Genomic DNA, 15,435 nt, shown 5'->3' with positions numbered 1-15,435 from the left:
AAGAAACAAATTTTGCTGTTTCAAAATCCAAACTTCATATTCAGCATTAACCTAAGTAAAGAGTAGAAGAGTCTTTGCTACTGCAGTCAGTCTGATGTCGAAGACTCCTTTGTAAATAATGCTTGGTCAGTAGAGTCCTTGCAAAACTTATGGTCAGTTTAGCCTAGTTCTCATCCTTGCTATTCATGGTACCATCTGGGAAGAGCAATATTCCAAATACAAGCAGGCAGCTTCCACTGCTCCTAGTTAACTTGATACCTCAAAAACTTGATGCCTGTCTCTTAGCCAGAAGGCACTGGTGCAGTTTCAATCCATCCTTGTCACACCAGAATATGCCTTTGTGTTTTGATCATCAAATATTACTTGCTGATCTCTAAACACTGAAAACTATTTCTTTTTTTAAAAAAGTACACCATATAGCCCACTTCTGAACTGAGAACATTACAGGACTTTCAATCCCTGTACACGATTTAATTTTAGTATTTTCTTTCCCATTATACTCTTCATCAAATAATGGCTGTCACAGAAGATAAAAGAGTGATAAGCTAAGTGCCTGTCCTACCTGAAATACCTTAGTAAGCTTTTAGTCGTGAAGTGGCAAAATCTAACTCATGAAAAAAGACTTTCATTTAGAGTTAAATCAACATCATGACCGCACAGCAGAAGATGGCTGAATAACAACTGTTCTAAAAGCCAAGCATCTCCTACGACCACACAGACTCATACCATCTGCATGGGTAATGGCTAAGGCTGCTACTTAATAATATTAAACTGAAGCAAAAGCACAGGCTCTGAAAGGTTAAGTGCTCCTCTTTCCAGCTCTTTGACATTGCCTAGAAAGCTGAAGAATAGCAATCTCAGAAAGAATTGCAAAGTATGTGACTCATGGTCTTAAAAGATTAAGGTCTAATTTTTAGCATCTACTTGTAGCCTTCAACTAGCTTACAAGGCAATACTGAATCTATATCTACAGGAAACATGGCCCAGGACCTTTGAGACTTTCATGGAATAACTCAAGATCTTTTGAGAAAAATAAGATCTAGTTGTTGTCATCACCTTCCACAAAGCCCTCATGTCACTTATCCAAGAATACTGTAATTCACATTTTTCACTGTATTACTTTCTCCAATCTTATTAAATTCCGGTGGGTTGTAAAGCAGAAAATAATTACTTTATCCTAATTTGCCACACAAATATAAAGTGTTATTTGTAATATAAATGCAAATCATTTATTTCATGAATGTAAACTGCTCTCGACTTTCGGGAGGAAATCTGTTACTTTATACTCAAAAGTAACCTCATATGATAATATCCTAAAAGTCAAAAATAAACCTTGATTTTTACAGAACAATTTTGCTGAACTGAAGCTGAATTGAAATTAAGTGTGGAAGAAGAGTATAATAGGCAAGATAATCAGGCACATACATTGTGTAATATAAATTATGCATTTTTGTCTATTATTATCCTCTGATGTGATAGAGAGTTTCCACCTACATTAAACGAAAGGCAGTATGCACCCAAAAGTTTCTGTTACTTCCTCTTTTTCCCCAGTTACACTTTATGTTCTAAAAAAATACATACTATATCCCATGAAAACTGGTTTGCTTGTATCTTCAAGTTGAAATTCCTGGAACACTATTATTACGCTGATAAAGCCACAGATTATCTATTAGAACATGCTAAGTACAAAAGCATGAAAGAATTCTCTTCAGCAGAAAAAAAAATGTGCAAGTTCCATCTTTGCCTATTTCTTAGTAAGGCACAGTCATAGACTCCCAGTCTGAGTGAAAATTGAGTGACAAAAATTCAAGCAGGCAAACATGACAGTTTTTGTAATACCTAAAGGTTCGCTGCCTGTAAATCAATTCCAGCTTGTTTTTCTAAGTGTTGCATTGTTTTTTGTTATTAGTATTCCATACACTAGCTTGTATTTCTCTGTCCAGTTCCCGCCTTGCAATTTCACAAGGCTGCCAGCTATCAACTCAGGTGCCATAATACGAGTGAAACACTTGCACCAATACATCCCACAGTCACTTTTCCACAAGCTGTGTAAGAAAACTGCTTGTCCACAAAGAAGCCAACAGGTGACAAAACCATGACCATTTTGCCAAAATTGATCTATTCCTTGCACTATAGAAAGACCTGATACAAAACTTAGCAGACTATCACTGGATAGTTATATTAGATATATTATAGTTATATTAGATATATTAGATAGACATGGATGATTAGATAGACATTAGATAGACATTATATTAGATATATTATAGTTATATTAGATATATTAGATAGACATGGATGTTGAGGAGAGCTGGCGGCTCTTCAAAGATGCCCTCCTGGAAGCACAAGAGGTCTCCATTCCGCTGAATAAGAAAGTGGGCAGGCGAGGTAGGAAACCGGCTTGGCTCAGCAAGGACCTGCTGAGAGAACTGAGGGCGAAGAAAGGGGTGTACAAGCTCTGGAAACAAGGCTGTGTCACCTGGGAAGAGTACAGGAATGCCGTCCGGACTTGCAGACGTGGGATCAGGGAAGCCAAGGCGCAGGCAGAACTGAACTTGGCAAGGGACGTGAAAAACAACAAGAAAACCTTCTACAGGTACATTGCCCAGAAGAGACAGGCCAAAACGGGCGTACCTACTTTGGTTAATTTAAAAGGAGAACTGGCTTCAACAGATGAAGAGAAAGCTGAGGTGCTGAATGAGTTCTTCACCTCGGTCTTCACTGGTGGCCAGGATTCTAGTCTTTTTCACGTCCCTGAACCCTACATCCCCAAACCTCTATGTGGGGACCAAGGAGGTAAATCCCTCCCCACTGTAAGGGCAGAGCAAGTCCGAGAGTGCCTCCTTAGACTGAATGAATACAAGTCTATGGGGCCGGATGGCGTGCATCCCAGGGTCCTGAAGGAGCTTGCCGAGGTGGTTGCCGAGCCGCTCTCCATCATATTTGAGAAGTCGTGGCTGTCAGGTGAGGTCCCGGACGACTGGAGGAAGGGTCACGTCACTCCCATATACAAGAAGGGGAGCAGGGAGGACCCGGGGAACTACAGGCCGGTGAGTCTCACCTCCGTGCCTGGGAAGATCATGGAACAGATCCTCCTGGACAACATGCTCGGTCACATAAAGAATGAGCATGTGATCCGAGACAGCCAGCACGGCTTCACCAAAGGAAGGTCATGCCTAACTAATCTTGTGGCCTTCTATGATGGAGTGACGGCATTGGTGGACGAAGGGAAGGCGACCGATGTCATTTACCTGGACCTGAGCAAGGCCTTTGACATGGTCCCCCACCACATCCTCATCTCCAAATTGGAGGGAAGTGGATTTGATGGGTGGACGACCCGATGGATAAGCAATTGGTTGAAAGGCCGCAGACAGAGGGTGGTGGTCAATGGCTCTATGTCCAGGTGGAGGCCGGTAACAAGTGGTGTCCCCCAAGGGTCTGTCTTGGGACCGGTGCTCTTTAACATCTTTATTAATGACATCGATGAGGGAATTGAGTGCACCCTCAGCAAGTTTGCTGACGACACCAAGCTGAGTGGTGCGGTTGATACGGTGGAAGGAAGGGATGCCATTCAGAGGGACCTCAACAGGCTGGAGGGCTGGGCTCGGGTGAACCTGATGAGGTTCAACACGGCAAAGTGCAAGGTTTTGCATTTGGGCCGGAAGAACCCCAGGCACCTGTACAGGCTGGGAGGAGTGGTCCTTGAGAGCAGCTCGGCAGAGAAGGACCTGGGGGTCCTGATGGACGAGAGACTGAATATGAGCCAGCAGTGTGCTCTGGCAGCTCGAAAGGCAAATGGGATCCTGGGCTCCATCAGGAGAGGGGTGGCCAGCAGGGACAGGGAGGTGATTGTCCCTCTCTACTCGGCTCTTGTGAGGCCCCATCTGGAGTACTGTGTCCAGGTGTGGAGCCCTCAGTACAAGAAAGACATTGAGATTTTGGAAAGGGTCCAGAGGAGGGCGACTAAGATGATCAGGGGGCTGGAGCACCTCCCCTATGAGGACAGGCTGAGGGAGTTGGGCTTGTTCAGCCTGGAGAAGAGAAGGCTGCGGGGTGACCTCATTGCAGCCTATCAATACCTGAAGGGAACCTACACCCAGGAGGGGAGTAAACTCTTCAAAAGGGCTGACAACAGCAGGACTAGGGGAAATGGCTTTAAGTTGAAGGAGGGAAGATTTAGGTTAGATGTTAGGGGGAAGTTCTTTACTAGGAGAGTGGTTAGGCCCTGGAACGGGCTGCCCAGGGAGGTTGTGGATGCCCCGTCCTTGGACGTGTTTAAGGCCAGGTTGGACGGGGTCCTGGGCAACCTGATCTGAATGTGTATGTTTGGTGGCCCTGCTAGGCAGGGGGGTTGGAACTACATGATCCTTGGGGTCCCTTCCAACCCGGGTGATTCTGTGATTCTGTGATTCTGTGATCACTATCCTAAGTAGCGTGCATATGAAAGGCCTCAGAGAAGAGTTGGATTGTTTTGAATGACAGCACAAAATTTCAGATGTGTTATTAAAATGGCTGCGGTCACAAGAAACATCTAAGGGCAGATTCTGGCTAAGAGAAGAGAAGAATTGAGATTCAGACATAACTTTTAAGAGTGGAGTGAGGGTTCTGTAACATTTAGTTCTGCACTGGAATGTATTTTAAAAAAATTTTAAAAAGGCTAAAAAATCCCAACAAAAACAGCAACAAAACAGTTTTCAGGCTATTGCCTCATGAAGTTCAGTGAACTGTGTAACAAAGTGCTACTCTTTCAATGTGCAGGCAAACCAGTAACAGAAAATAGGCCATAAGTCTCTTGCTACTGTAAGATCCATTGTTTCATTTCTCTGTATTGAAGATGAGTCTGAAAAAGAGGAGGTGGCAGAGGAGAGGAGGCTGTATTTTAGTTTTATATGAACAACATAATATCCTTGCAAAACCCTAACACAAAAGTAAGGTTAAAAGGACGACAGATAGGGTACCTATTTGCACAAGTGGTCTTAGAAGTACCAACATTGACATCTTCTTTCTAGTCCACCTCAGACTGATGCTTTCATACAGCTCAGATATAAATAAAGTCTGTACTGTTACATGAATCTGTCTTAATAGAGATGAGTAGAAAGTACAAGTCCTTTGATACAGAAATAATGCTTTTCTCTCTACTAGTAAAAAATACCATGCTCTCAGTGTGACTTAAATACAACAAAGCAGCATCTTTCATGATTTGTTGGTCTTCCACTGTAATTCCCTGGACAAGTTATGTTCTTTTAATGGTTAAAGTGATTTTATTTATTACCCGGTATGCTGGGAAATTAAACCAAAGCCTGCTGGTAAATGGGAGAAGGACAAGCAGTACTGAAGAAACAGTAAGAATGTAGAATTTCTAGAAAGTGTTTCAGTGGGGAAAAAAAATAGTTGAAGAATACATGTCCTTGAATGAAACAGGTAGGAAAAAAAAATTCTTAACATGGGACTACTACTTCCTAGCCACCAAAGGACTTTTCTAAGGTGGGAAATACTTAGCTAAGCAATACCAACAATTCTAAAACTCCAGCATCTTAGAAAAATAGCCCAACTTCAGTGGACTTTAGATAAGATGGGTCTTAAGTTTCCAACACGGCTAAGTGGAAAGTACACGAGCTATAAATTCCTGTTTTATTTATGTGACATTTCTGTTGTTATCTCCTTTATTATTTTTCTCTGTACTTTCACATCAAGTTCCTAAAGGACATTCAGAATTAAAACTGATATATGCCAGAAATATTTGCAGAGCTGCATCAGACAATGCTGAGCAGTAAATGCTTTGTGCAGGGTTTTGTTATGCTAGATGTAAACATATTTTAATAAAGATTTAACATGTAGGAACACACTTAATGCAAAAAAAAGCATACGTCCTTCTTTTCCTAGAACTGTGCAGCAGAGAGGGGTGAACAATGTACCTTACCCAATACATTTAATAAACTGGTAAACAATGAGAAAGACATTCTTTAAACACTGCTATAAGATATTTAATGTAAGCTTTAAGCGTATATTTTCCAGTTTTGATATACAGTATTTTCCTGTCATTAATTTGATGCAGAAGGACTATCAGAAAGTCTGTGGCAGCAGAGGACTCACCCTTGCAGTTAACTGCAATATTCTTATAAACCACACTGTTTATACACCACTTCCCACCTTTTCCTGTCAAAATTTCCCCAGAAAAAAAACCAACACGTTCTTGGGAACTCCTGCCTGGCCACTGAATCTCTTTCCTTAAGTTGGAAGGGACCCACAAGGATCACCAAGTCCAACTTTTGGCTCCGGACAGGAACGCTCAGTATTTAAACTCTGAGAGCACAGTCCTTTTGAACACTGTCCTTTTGAATGCCTTTTGAACTCTAGCAGCCTGGGGCCATGACCATGCTCTGGGGAGTCTGTTATGTGCCTTTTTCACACTCTGGTGAAGAACCTTTTCCTAACACCCAACTTGAGCACTCTTTGATGCAGCTCCATGCCAGTCCCTCAGGTCCTTTTGCTGGAATCCAAAGAAAAAGGGAAAAGAACAGTTGTAAAATGATTAAGAAAAACAACACTGGAGTAAAGTGCCCTGCAACCACTTTTGGAAAGACTATCAAAATGACAGAAAGTACTCCTTCGGTCTCCAGTGTCCCACCTACCTTACCCACTGCCAAGCATCCATCTTCCCCCTCAGTTATAAATTTCTTTGAATAAACCTAGCACCATATAAGTGTCAAAGTATGCCACAAAACCATCACTGCTCATCTGCTCTGAACTCCAGAATTCCTGATTCAACTGCCTTCTCTCTGGGGAACTAATGGGAAGCATTGAGTATGTGACAACCATTGTGCTGATATGTCAGCACTTGCGCTAACTATACCTTTTGAAATACACTGACTTACCAATGCAGTTAAAAGCCAAGAAATAAAAAGGAAGGACTGAATAAGAAGGTGTTCTTAAGTGTACAGTAATAAAATTGCAGCTCTCAACATGCATTACAGAATTGCTCAAGGTAGCGTTTCTAAAGCTGCCTACAGCATAAAATGTTGGGCTCCAAGTATACAGGAAATGAACAATATTAATAGCTTATATAGAAAAAGTGAAAGCTTTAACCCTAGGCAACTGCTTGATAAAAGAATCTCGTCTCTGACTAATTCAAACTTACATCCAAACCAAGTAAGTGACTCCATTTGACACTGTCAGATTTAACTCCTGAGTCCAGACTGTTAACTTGTACGGGAAAAACAGAAGCACAGTAATAACTTCGTCTTTAATGTTCAGTAACTAGAGGCCTAGCTGAAATTCTCCACTGTCTTTAAAACTAAGTGTATACACTAGTTAATAATGTCAAAATCTGCTTCCATTATCTATGCACTTATGAAATTTACCAGAAATTCAGAGACAGTCATGAAGATCAGTACTAAAAAAAAAAAAAGACCGCCTCATTTTTCTCCTCTTACAGTACAGACAGAAGCAGTTTCCCTTTGATACCGAAAGTCAACTTAGCAATAGGGCAAAATGCCTACCAGTGAAAACAACATGAAGCTATTTCACTGTATATATTCTTGAGGCTGCTCCCCTGACTTCTCCTCGAAGAACATCAGATGTATCTTTCTTCTGAAGCAGTAAACCTACTTCTACAGCATGCTGCAAACCACATGCCATCCTTTTGCCATCAGTGCAAAAACACCAAAGAGATGCACTCATTCAATGAATAAAAACGCACTCTCAAAAACAAACAAACAAACAAAAAAAGCAAACACAGCTGCATTAATCCTACGCAATAAGGAATCCCTGTTGAAGTTGTAAAGCTGTGTAATTTTCCAAAAATAGGAAACACCTTTTCACAATTGCACTAAAACACTGGAATGGATGAGTACAGATGCCTCATGCAATTTCTGTTCGTTTTTTTTTTCTCCCCGAAAGCAAATTCAAAGTATCTACTTTCAAGGAACTTAATTTTAGGTATGATTAATGTAAATATAACAAATATAACCATATTATCTTTCTGCTGGGCTTATATTAACCTAGTTCACATGTTTAGAAACATCTTTTTCTAATTCTTCTTTTGCAATATGGCTAACTGTAATAAAACTCGGAACCCACACAAGACTATCATTTACCTTCACACAACACGAATGAACGCTACAAAGTTGGAAATAAGTAAAAATAGTTTGCTGCTTTAACTTTGATTTTTGTTTGAATGATTCCTACATAAAGTCCTTTAAAGTGTATCAGCTCAAGTCTCAGAGATATAACAAGTAATAAAAGGTCTTAACTATAGATTTTCTTACATAACAGCTCACCATCTTTACTAATATTCTAGGTGAAGTTCAAAAAAAGGAATGAGAAAGAAACAAACACTTCGTTTTTCTCCTCTGAAAAGAAAAAAAGAAATAAACTCCTAATATGGTATTGAATATCTGTTCACTTATGTCAGCTGGACTGTCCATGCCTCTCCTTACCCCTTGCCCCAAACCTCTGGCCTCTGTTAGCTGAGTCCTGGAGCTGCCCCATGGTGGACAGCAGCCAGATCTAGCCAGCTCCAGAAACAACTCCCTTTGACTCCTCTAGAACATACATTAACAGTGTTCTTAGACTTCTGAACGCTTCTACGGTTGACCATTGAAAGGATCCAAGCTAAATGGGAAATACCCTGTTCCTTTTTGTAACAGAGCATGTGTTTGTAAGATACAATACAAATTCTTAAAACAGTATGCACAGAATTTGAAATACAAGCCTTGAAAGAGGCAGAAAAACTCACTTGAGAGGGTGTACTTGTCAGCTCCATCTTTTCTTGTGATTTTTCCTTTGCTAGCCGTGCGGCTTCTTTGAATTCCTGGAATTTTTCCGCAAACTGAATGTACATATGTTATTATAAAAGAAAATAGAGAAAGAAGAGAGTAGGTGTGAATTAGTTACACTGCATGCAGAACATACTGCATTGTACAATGTCAGATTATCTTAGTAGAATTTTTAAATTTTGTTCTCCCTATTAGATACTCATTTGATCAAGTTACACAGGGGCATAGCTTCCAGTAATTTTCAGACAGAATGCACTGTTCACATAGCAGGAAATTAACAATGCAAAAATGTTTCAACCAACCAAACAAACAAACCAGTTCAGATATAGCCAGTAATAGTAATAAACCGTCTTACATAGCTGCTGTCCGATTTAGGTTTCATTCTCTTCCTTACAATGAATAACCAGATTCTGAAGCCAGATTTGGTCACAACTGACCTAAGAGCTTCACTCTTTCATGACTTAAGCAATACTAATTCCTTCCCAAATTTTGTAAAAGCTTTTAGAATTCCAATAGCTATCTAAGAGATCAGCAGTGGGAATGCTGAGTCAAGTACATTTCTTGCTGTAACTGTCCTGGAAAGCTTGATGTCTCTGCTACACATATTCATAGAACAGCAATTTAGAAATACCTGCAGCCTTGAACCTGAGAGTTGAACAACTTATAAAGAACTCTGCTTAAATTTTCTGACTAGAGAAAAATTTAGTGATCTCAGCTTTACATCACACAAATTGTAAATAGCTAAGCACTTGATTTCACTTGCTTCTGCTTTTACACAAATATTATTTTACTACCATTGGCCAAACACTGCATTCTGAAAAAAACACTGGGATTTTTCCCAACAGTTTATACATGTCTCCAGCAGCAACATACAAATACATTTTTTGGAGTTGTTTGTTTGTTTTTCTTTTTTGGTTGGATGGTTGTTGTTGTTTTGTTTTGTACTGCACATAGACAGAAGCTAAAAAGGCTACCTTTGTTTGACACCGTCTCAACTATTTTCAATTAGAAATTCACTTGCTATTCAAGACACAAAAAGTCTTATTATCCTTAAATTTCTCCTGGCTATTAGGACTATTAGGAAGTCAAGGCTATTAGCACTTAAGGAAGTATCATTTTTCTTCTCTGGAATCCTACATTTCAGCTAGTAGGTTATTTAAAAACATACATTTTCTGGATACAGGAAGATAAAAAAAAAAATACCATGCATGAAAACTAATCCAGCATCAAAAAAGGTCTCAGAACAGATGATAAACTTGGCAATGGATCCCCAGAACTAGATCATACTCTTTTAGGAGCACTGATAATCATACATAGACCTCAAAATCTCATTGGTAACCTATTATTTAAGTCTGAAGACTTGAGGACCAGAGGATGGTAAATGGAAAACATGATGCTGAAGTTTAGAATATGCAGTTGAAAAAAAACAAGACGGTAAGTATAATCTTCTGTATCACACTGGTAGAAATTATAAAAAGAGTGAATAGACTGGTAAACATGTAACATTCTGAAAAAGAGCCACCTAGGAAGAAAAATCTCATCAATTTACTAGAATTCCTTGAGATCTTTGGGTGGTGGGTAATAGCAATCTCTTGATACAGTTCTTTACTAGGAGAGTGGTTAAGTGGTTACTTAAGTTCTTTACTAGGAGAGTGGTTAGGCCCTGGAACGGGCTGCCCAGGGAGGTTGTGGATGCCCCGTCCTTGGACGTGTTTAAGGCCAGGCTGGACGGGGTCCTGGGCAACCTGATCTGAATGTGTATGTTTGGTGGCCCTGCTAGGCAGGGGGGTTGGAACTACATGATCCTTGGGGTCCCTTCCAACCCGGGTGATTCTGTGATTCTGTGATTCTGTGATACAACCCCCTGTTAACAAACAGAGGTCTCATGGTATGAAAAGAAGAGTACTCTGGAGGATTCATAATCTAAGGAAACGATGAAAAACTGTGGAAGGATAATACCCACGATGACACATCATGCCTCATAACTCTTAGATTGTTCACAATAAATCAGGTCAACTAACTTAATTAAGACAGGAGCTTTTCTTCCCATACAGACGAATGTTATCCGAAGTACAGACTTTACTGTGGTTGGGAAATTTGCGTCAGTTTTTGGTGAATACCATGGGATATTCTACTCTTCCTACTTCACAAGCAAGAGGGACTATGACAGAAAATCCTAATACTGTGAAGGGAATACTCTCCAATGCAGAAACCATCTTTTAAAAGCCGTTGACTTCTGCCTGACTCCTTATGGAATAATCTTAAAATGAATTTGTGGTCTGACACATTGAGAAAAGCTCTAATGAAGATAAACAAATGTTTAATTAATTTTCTTGCTTGCACATAAAGAGTTGACTGCCATGTATCTATTTTTTAATCAAATATTCTCACAGTCGCAATGATAACACAGAAAAAAGTTTACCACTGATGCACTCTACTCTGGGAATTAGTTTATGAAGGACAAAGGTAAATGAACCAAATGGTTGCAAAGTCAAATACTTAGTAAGCTTTGATAATCATTCTTGTTTAGAGTGATACAGCTAAGCAGACAATGATATAAGAATAAATATTTTATTAAAAGACCTGATTATATGCTTCATTGGCCTTTTCAAATCAGTCACTGACTGGACAAAGTGTTTTGCAGTTGTGGGTTCCCTGAAACTTTAAATACTCCAGAGAGCCCCGAGACACTTCTTCAAAACCAGCTACATATAACAAGGACATTCACTTTGGGACTCTGATTCATCAAATACATTTTTTAAAAGTTCTCGAATTAATTTCAAGGCAACATCTAGAAGCAACCTATTCCTGAATAAATCTGGGGACAATTTCCTAAAAACATTCTGAGAATTTGTCACTGTAACCTTCAGAACAGGTCTGTGACTCGTTATTTTTCTCAACAGACTTGTGTATCCTCCATGAATCACAGCAATTTGAGTAACTGCTTATCAAAAATGTCCTTTTGACAAAATATCTACTGTACCTTTTCTTATTATTTTTACAATAGCAACATAAAATTTTAATACAGAAGTATACTGAAAAATCTTAAATACCAGTTTGACAGCAGCTAAAGAATGATATTAAATTGGCCACCAAGGAGAGCAAGGAAAGAGCGGTGGAAAAGACAGATGAAAATACATATGTATGTTCTTTGGCAAGAACAACCCAACATTGGAAGCCTGGCAAGCACAGGGTATGCATGACTGCAGTATCACATTTTGCTTCCAAAGAGGTGTTTTATGATTGAGAGAAACACAAACAGTACATGAAAGAGATAAACTAAATTGGCATTTACACTAAATCCTTTTAGATGCTAACAAAAGCTGTATCTGTATTAGTCAGCAAGAGCTTCTAAAATGTACACACCAATTTAAATGATGAAGTTTCTAAGTTCACTGAAGCAATAATGTGCATAAATCTATCTACATGCATATATATAACATTGGTATCACTTGGAATTTTGTGGATTTGTGTTGCTTCATAAAAATTAAAGCTGTCTGACTGTAAAATGAAGAAAACTTACAAGAATATTACATTGTCCACATAAAGTAGATGTAGTGGTTGTCTTTTTAATGATTTTCTAACAGACCCACACTTACCACTTCTATACTAACAATTTCTTTCCCAAATGGATTGATATGTTTTGGCTAGTTAGTTGGTTTTGTGTTGGGTTTTTTTTTTTTTTTTGAGACAAGCCAAATACGATTCCTTACTTGAACACAAACCATACATTCATCTCTGTTTCAATTAGGTTTCCAGATCTTTTGTGTACTTCAGAGATGTAGGAATTCTGCTTAATGCATAGACATGTTCTCAAACTGAAAGCTTTTTATCTGTTGAAAGATGACACTGGTTTGTACAGGTTCCCATAATTATTTACCACATTCATATTAATAGCAAAAGGTATTATAGAAGTGTTTCTCACAACAACTCTATCACTATTCAAAGGGTTTACTGTTTTCTTCAGATTATCTTTGACTACCCTCCTGCTCAAGTTGAATAATAAAAAAAAAATCTCGTGTGGCACAGAATGTCCTTATTAGTTATTTCAACTTCAGTACTGCAACAAGAAACAGTACTTTTCTTTTACACGAAATAAATTTTTCACTAGCTTTACCTTTAGCCTACAGATGTCACATTATCTGTAACAAGATACACATAGAAGAAAAGTTAAAATGAATGTGACTTAAAAGACAAAAAAGCATCAAAAGACTATCAGTAACTTATTTTCTAGGCCATCTCAATATAGAAGTAACACTAACTTGCTGACTCTTAAACTCTATTATGAAAAACTGTAACAGAACAACAACTTTAAAATAGAGAAGCCTAACAAATTACTATTTAAAAAGCTTAAATCTTCTCCCTTTTCCCAGTTAAGAGAAAATACACAGTTATCTAAGAGTTAAAAGCATACTGCCATCATGATCTGTCTTGTCTTTTCAAATTATAAGGGTAGATACAGGGTATTTTTTTGTTATTTGTAAATAACAAGACTGAGTCAAGGCACAACAAGCAGGAATCAAATATTCTTATGATGCTTGGCTTGCCAAACAGTTTTTGTTTCTCATACTTACTTTTGAAAGATGATGCTCAGATGAAAATCCCAAGCCATAGACTGTATTTGCCCTGCTGTCTGCCCATTGGCCAAACTTCTGGGATGTTTTAGTAAATGTCATGTTGGGGGTGATAGTGCTGTTTATTATTGCCTGGAAAAAAAAGTGAATGTTGTAAAAAAATTGGACTTTTTCTGTTTGTTTTTTTTTCAAATATTTTTAGACTTCCTCATAATAAAAACTATCAGCATTGCAGTCAAGTATCCATGTACACAGAATGAGACACAAACTAACAGGTAACTTTCTTCTTCTACTTCAATGGCAACTAAATTATGAAAGCCTGTAATAGCAAACATTGTCTGAAAAAAAGGAGCAGAAGCTGGGGTAGAGGAGATGCCTGTTGGCAATTGCAAGTAAAGATTTAATGGTTAATAAGTCTAAAAAGAATCCATCAAAGCAACTGCATAGGCTAATGAGATCTGAAGAGAAGAAGCAAAGTCCTTTTTCTCATGAATGTGTTTCTTTGTCCCCTAAGGCAATGTCTTCCAAGCTCCACTGTTGCAATTCCCCCATTGTATATGAAATTATCACCTGGAAACATGCAATAAAACAAGAAGGATTTTTTTTTTTTTAATGTTTCTGTATTGTTTTCCTCTATACACAAACAAAAATGGCTAACAATGCCAGGGTCATAAAACTGCAGAAGAAGAGCTACTCTCAGCATTTCTCTCTTCTTGTTATGTAGAGAGTGGAAGAAGGCCATGTTCCAGCATAAAAACGCTAAACAGATCTCAACATGTTTCCATCATACATTCAGAACTGTATCTGTTACACTCAACAGATTCTAAATCTGTGATGTGGAACGATCCAGTTGACATATATGTATGTCAGGATAGATTCTTACAATGACTCCAGTGGGTTCCATTTAACTACATACCTGACAGTCAGTACAGTTCACAGCCGGACAGTATGAACTAACCATAAAATCAAAGGCACGCAAATTAAAACTGAAATGCAGAATTTAGTTTCTTATGTATATGGTGCTATTAAGAGTTTCAACTGTATTTGTTATTTAATAAAACATCAGTTAGTTAGTAGGATGGCTTGGGTTGGAAGCAACATTAAAGATAATTGATATCCACATACCCTGCCTTGGGCAGGGTTGCCTCTCACCAGAGCAGGCTGCCCAGAACTCCATCCAACTTGGCCTCAAACACATCCAGAGATGGGCACCGACAGCTCCTCTGGGTAGGCTGTGACAAGGTCGCACCACCCTCTGAGCAAAGGTTTTCTTAACATCCAATCTAAGTATCCCTTCTTTTATTTTAAAGCCATTCCCCCTTGTCCTATCATTACCAGATCTTCTTAAAAGTCACTTCCCTTCTTGCTTATAAGCTCCCTTCAAGGAGCGGAAGGATGCAATAAGGTCTCCATGGAATTTTTTCTCCTCTAAGAAGTTAAAGAAGACCAACTCCCTCACCTTCCTCTATAAGAGAGGTGCTCCAGCCCTTTGATCATCTTCACGGCCCTCCTCTGGATCCACTCCAACAACTCTGCATTCTTCTTGCGCTGGGTACTCCAGGCCTAGAAGCAGTACCCAGATGGAGGGCACAGTAGAGGGGGACAATCATACCCTATTCCATTATGGCCGCGTCTCTTGATGCAGCCCAGGATATAGATGGTTTTTCAGGCTGCAAGAGCACACTGTAGGCTCATGTTCAGCCTTTCATCCATCAGAACCCCCAAGTCCTTCTCTGTAGGACTCATCTCAACTTCATCTCAACTGGGAGTTCTTCTCCCAGTCTGTACCCATGTCTGGGACTTCCCCAATCCAAATGTACCTTGCACCTAGTCTTACTGAATCTCATTAGGTTGACGTGGACCCAATTTCCAAGCCTGTCCAGGCCCGTCTACATAGCACCCCTTCCTCAAGAGGTGTCAACTGCACTACTCAGCTTGGTGTCACCTAAAAACTTGCTGAAGCACACCATACTTCAGCATATGCTGAAGCATACATACTGTTGCTGCACACCAACTTTAAAAAGTCTGTCACTATCAACTTGACTCCCTCATTTTATATATTTATAAACAGTTATGAGATATCC

General features: G+C 39.2%; 1 protein-coding gene across 1 annotated transcript in view; it reads right to left on the bottom strand.

Annotated features, from left to right (window-relative positions):
* Nucleotides 1–15,435, bottom strand: part of HOMER1 (homer scaffold protein 1) — a 94,046-nt gene that overhangs the window by 49,955 nt on the left and 28,656 nt on the right. Inside the window, exons 3-4 of the mRNA XM_048931428.1 lie at nucleotides 13,352–13,483; nucleotides 8,738–8,830 (exon numbers count right to left, since the gene is read on the bottom strand). Of these exons, the coding sequence (XP_048787385.1) occupies nucleotides 8,738–8,830; nucleotides 13,352–13,483 (225 nt within the window). The remainder of the gene's footprint in view (nucleotides 1–8,737; nucleotides 8,831–13,351; nucleotides 13,484–15,435) is intronic.

The sequence above is a fragment of the Lagopus muta genome, chromosome Z (assembly GCF_023343835.1).
Source record: "Lagopus muta isolate bLagMut1 chromosome Z, bLagMut1 primary, whole genome shotgun sequence".
NCBI lineage: Eukaryota > Metazoa > Chordata > Aves > Galliformes > Phasianidae > Lagopus > Lagopus muta.
The sequence above is the reverse complement of the archived record's forward strand: the minus strand, read 5'-3'. Positions and strand labels throughout refer to the sequence as shown.